Here is a 3,979-nt window from a genome sequence, read left to right on the forward strand (position 1 = left end):
GCATTGGCCCCAACTTTCTGACAAAAAATAAAAATGCCAATTATAAGATCCTTCATTTTTCATTTGTATTTACAGTGCCCGCCTCCTCCCCAGCAGACAATTTCTAACTCCGCCTATGCTCAAGAGTAGGAATCATCCCAGCGTGCACTCACATGATTTTAGAATCCAACCCTCGTTTCTAAAGTCAATCAACTGCTACATGAAATCGTTATATGGTGTGATGTGTTTATTTAAGACATACATTCCTACGCATTTAGAAGATAAAGTGTCATTAGTGTTTGTCTGTGTGGTCAATAATACAAATGAAAAATTAAGATGTTGTATCTCTTGGAAATTCTTCTGGCAAACGCGCTTTTATGTACTGCTTCTACAGGAAATTACAGTAGAATTATTGGAGGAAACGTTGCAGATTTTGAGAAATATAAGTATGTTGTGCATGTTTGGGTCAATGTAGAAAAAGGAAAAATTCACTGTGGAGGATCTATTCTCAATGAGGTTTGGATTCTTACTGCAGCACACTGTGTTGTTGATCAAGAAACATGGCAAAAATATTCAGTCGAATCTATTTACGTGGTTGCAGGTGAAGCGGAACTAAACCTGATTTCTTTTAGCAGAAGCTTTGCTTCTCATGTGTTTCCACATTACGATTATACGGATTCTATTCGAAATGTTAATGATATTGCACTTATAAAACTTGAAGAAGGACTAGAAAATTTTGATAATCTGTCTGTGGCTACATTGCCTAAGGATAGTTCTAGTGCAGTCACACTGAACAGTATGTGTACTGCGGTCGGTTGGGGTCTCACTAGTTTTGAAGGTGAAATGTCTCCGGTGCTATTGGAAGTTGAGGTACCCATATTGGATAAGATTACTTGTCTTATAATCACTAAGTTCATAGACCCGCATACTACATTATGTACTGGAGTTTTAAGAGTGGGCAAAGGCTTATGTTCGGGAGATTCAGGCGGACCTCTAATATGTGATAATGTATTGGTAGGAGTTATTTCAATGGTTGTAGGAGACTGTAGAACACCAAATGTATACACGAAAGTTGCTGCTTATCTCAATTGGATTGAAGATGTAATGGCAAATAATTCTGAGAAATATTTTTCTGAATAAATTGCTCATCAAAACATTCTTGAAATTCATATTATATATCTCTTTTCCATGCATATTGTTGTACACACTCGTTTGTAAAGTATGTTTGTAAAGTAAATTCGTTTGTAAAGTATGTTTGTCTTAGTTTTCTCTAAAATAAAAGTATAAATATTATTATTATTATTATTAATGATAATAGTAATAATAGTAATAATCATATCCCCGAAGACGCATTTGATTTACTTTTAGAGACTTTTAGTTTAGCTTAACGTCGGGAAACTAAATGGGGACCGACAACTTAATCTGCAAAATATAGTAAAGTCAGTACGATTTATCTGGTATAGTGCTGACCATGGGCGCAAATCTCGCTTGAAAATTGGGGGGGGGGACGGGTAAGACCGTTCCCATTATATATATATAACCGATGCTCAAAATATTTATGAAGTTGAAAAACAATGCTGTGGAGGATCAGGGAAACAGAATCGTCTTCCGTGGCGTATTTAGGATACTATCGGGCTCAAGCTTCTCCCGAAATAAATTTGTTATTTTTTCGCATTCCACGTACAACAATAATCCTTTTCACCATTTCTAAGAATGTCATTGACTTTCCATTTTCTTATGCTCTTTGTTCAGAAATAATACTGCATTTGTAAAATTTCATTCCATGTAAACACTGAATCATTTTGTTTTTGTTTTTTTTCATCCTTTCTAGTTTTCTGTTTCTTTTTCTTGATGTTACTTTTTTCGTTTCGCCTATTATTTTTATCGACCGTTGTCAGTTGTGATTTAAGTTGGCCGTCATCAGTAACACCAAAACTAAGAGTAGTTGATAAGCGGAACTGGTGTTTCACACTAACTTGCGCGGATATCAACATGACGGGATTTTAGTTATTATAACAAAGGAAAAATGATATAGTTTAGTTATTTTTAAAAGACGGAAATGTTTGAATTAAAGAAAATCAAAATGGGGCTATAATTAGCCCGGGAAATTAGGTAAGCTAAGATCATGCTTCCTTTTTCTTGTATGAATAGAATAAAGAGTTAGATTCACTCCAAAATTTTTGTATCATATCATGTATATTGTATCGTATCATATGTATCAAATATATGAAAATAAATAAAACTTAATAACTCTTGAACCACCAGACCGATCTTGATCAAACTTTCAACATAGATAAGGTTCGGGCCTAGAATGTTTTCGTTATTTCACTTTTACTGTGCAACATACGGAAGGGGGAGGGGGAGATATATGTAAGAAGAATAAAATTAAAAGTGACTGTCTTTTAACTTCATCACACTTTAACCACAGGATTGATCTTAAAAAATCTTCAATATGGATGAAGTTCGGACCTGGGATGGTTTTTATCATATTAATTTGACGGTAGAACTTATGTGAGAGGAAAGGGAGGGGAAAGATATATAAATATAAATAAAACTTAATAACTCGTGAAATACCCAACCGATTTCTATCAAATTTTCAACATAGATGATGTTCAGGCTTGGGATAATCTTTATCATTTAACTTTGACGGCGCAACGTAGGGGAGTAGGAGGAGGGAGCAGAGATGTATGTTAAAAAAATAAAAATAAAAATGAAAGTGACTGTCTACGTGACTTTACTCTTGAGCCACCTGACCAATCTCGATCAAATTTTCAACATAGATGAGGTTCGGGCCTGGGATGGTTTTCATCTATTCACTTTGACGATGGAACTTACGGGAGGAGGGGGAGATGTATAAAAATAAATAAAATTTAATAACTCTTGAACCACCGGACCGATCTCCATCAAGTTTTCAACCTAGATGAAGTTCGAACATGAGATTATTTTTGTCATATCACTTTGACGATGTAACTTAAAGGAGGGGAGAGACATTTAAAATGATCGAAAATAGCCGATATTAGTGTCGAATCTATAGTTTATGAGGTCGGTAAGATAAACAGTGACAGTTCTGATGCCATTTAAATCCAAATTAAGCCCCGCAAATATTGTGGAAGGGGGAGATATATATATATATATAGTCAAAAGGCCCAATATCAGTGTCGAATTTATACTTTTCGACGTCGCTGAGATGAACAAGTACACTCTCGATGCCGTGACCCGCAACATGGGAAGCAGAGGGGATATATTAAGGTAATTGAAAATGACCAATATCAAGGGGCGCTTTAGTAATAGTAAAAAGTGACTGACTAACGAAACACAGGGGTGCCCACAAGGGGGGGCTATGACGCAAACTGCGTCATTGAAATATTTGGGGGGGGTTAAAATCTATATAAATATGTTTGATGAGGGGGGTAAAAATTAATCGAAAAGAAGATTTTTTTTCATGGAAGAACACCTACGGATAGACAATTGGGGGGTGCGTCATAGACATAAGGGGTGGGGGGCACCACTGGAATCATATTACTGTTTTTTCTTAATTTAACCGAGCAAAGCGGGTAATTAATGCTAATATACATATATAATTGAAATATTTACTTACACAATTGTCTAGTCTATTTGTTGTTCGTATTGAATTTATTAATTGTAAATAAATTGTTATTAGTTGAAGAATTAACTTTGATTGCTATACCAAAATTCTAAAATAATCGTCATTAAAAAGAGTCTTGCATCTGGAATATTTACCTGATGTTTGCGGTAACCTAAGTGGATACGAGTCCCTGGTCTTGTGGGGTAAGAATTCCTTTCCTTTTTATTTTATTTTATTTTTTTTTTCAAAAATATTCTAGCCTTGAAAGTTGAATCCTTTCGACCGGGATCGAGGAACATTACAGGGTAACAAAAAACGTAATAATGGTCATCAGTGTATAACGATTATTAAGAGAGAAAAATGAAATTACATTCTGGACTATGTGAGTTTGCGTATTGATGTGATGTTAAGTAA

The 3,979-nt window shown here is 35.0% G+C and overlaps 1 protein-coding gene across 1 annotated transcript; it reads left to right on the forward strand.

Annotated features, from left to right (window-relative positions):
* The first annotated feature begins 294 nt into the window (after positions 1-294).
* Positions 295-1,179, forward strand: LOC145684939 (trypsin-like). Its single transcript, XM_081757291.1, has one exon. The coding sequence runs from the start codon at positions 316-318 to the stop codon at positions 1,117-1,119; it is 804 nt and encodes a 267-aa protein (XP_081613417.1). The 5' UTR covers positions 295-315; the 3' UTR covers positions 1,120-1,179.
* Positions 1,180-3,979: the final 2,800 nt, after the last annotated feature.

The sequence above is a fragment of the Thermobia domestica genome, chromosome 5 (assembly GCF_964235325.1).
Source record: "Thermobia domestica chromosome 5, izTheDome1.hap1.1, whole genome shotgun sequence".
Lineage (NCBI taxonomy): Eukaryota > Metazoa > Arthropoda > Insecta > Zygentoma > Lepismatidae > Thermobia > Thermobia domestica.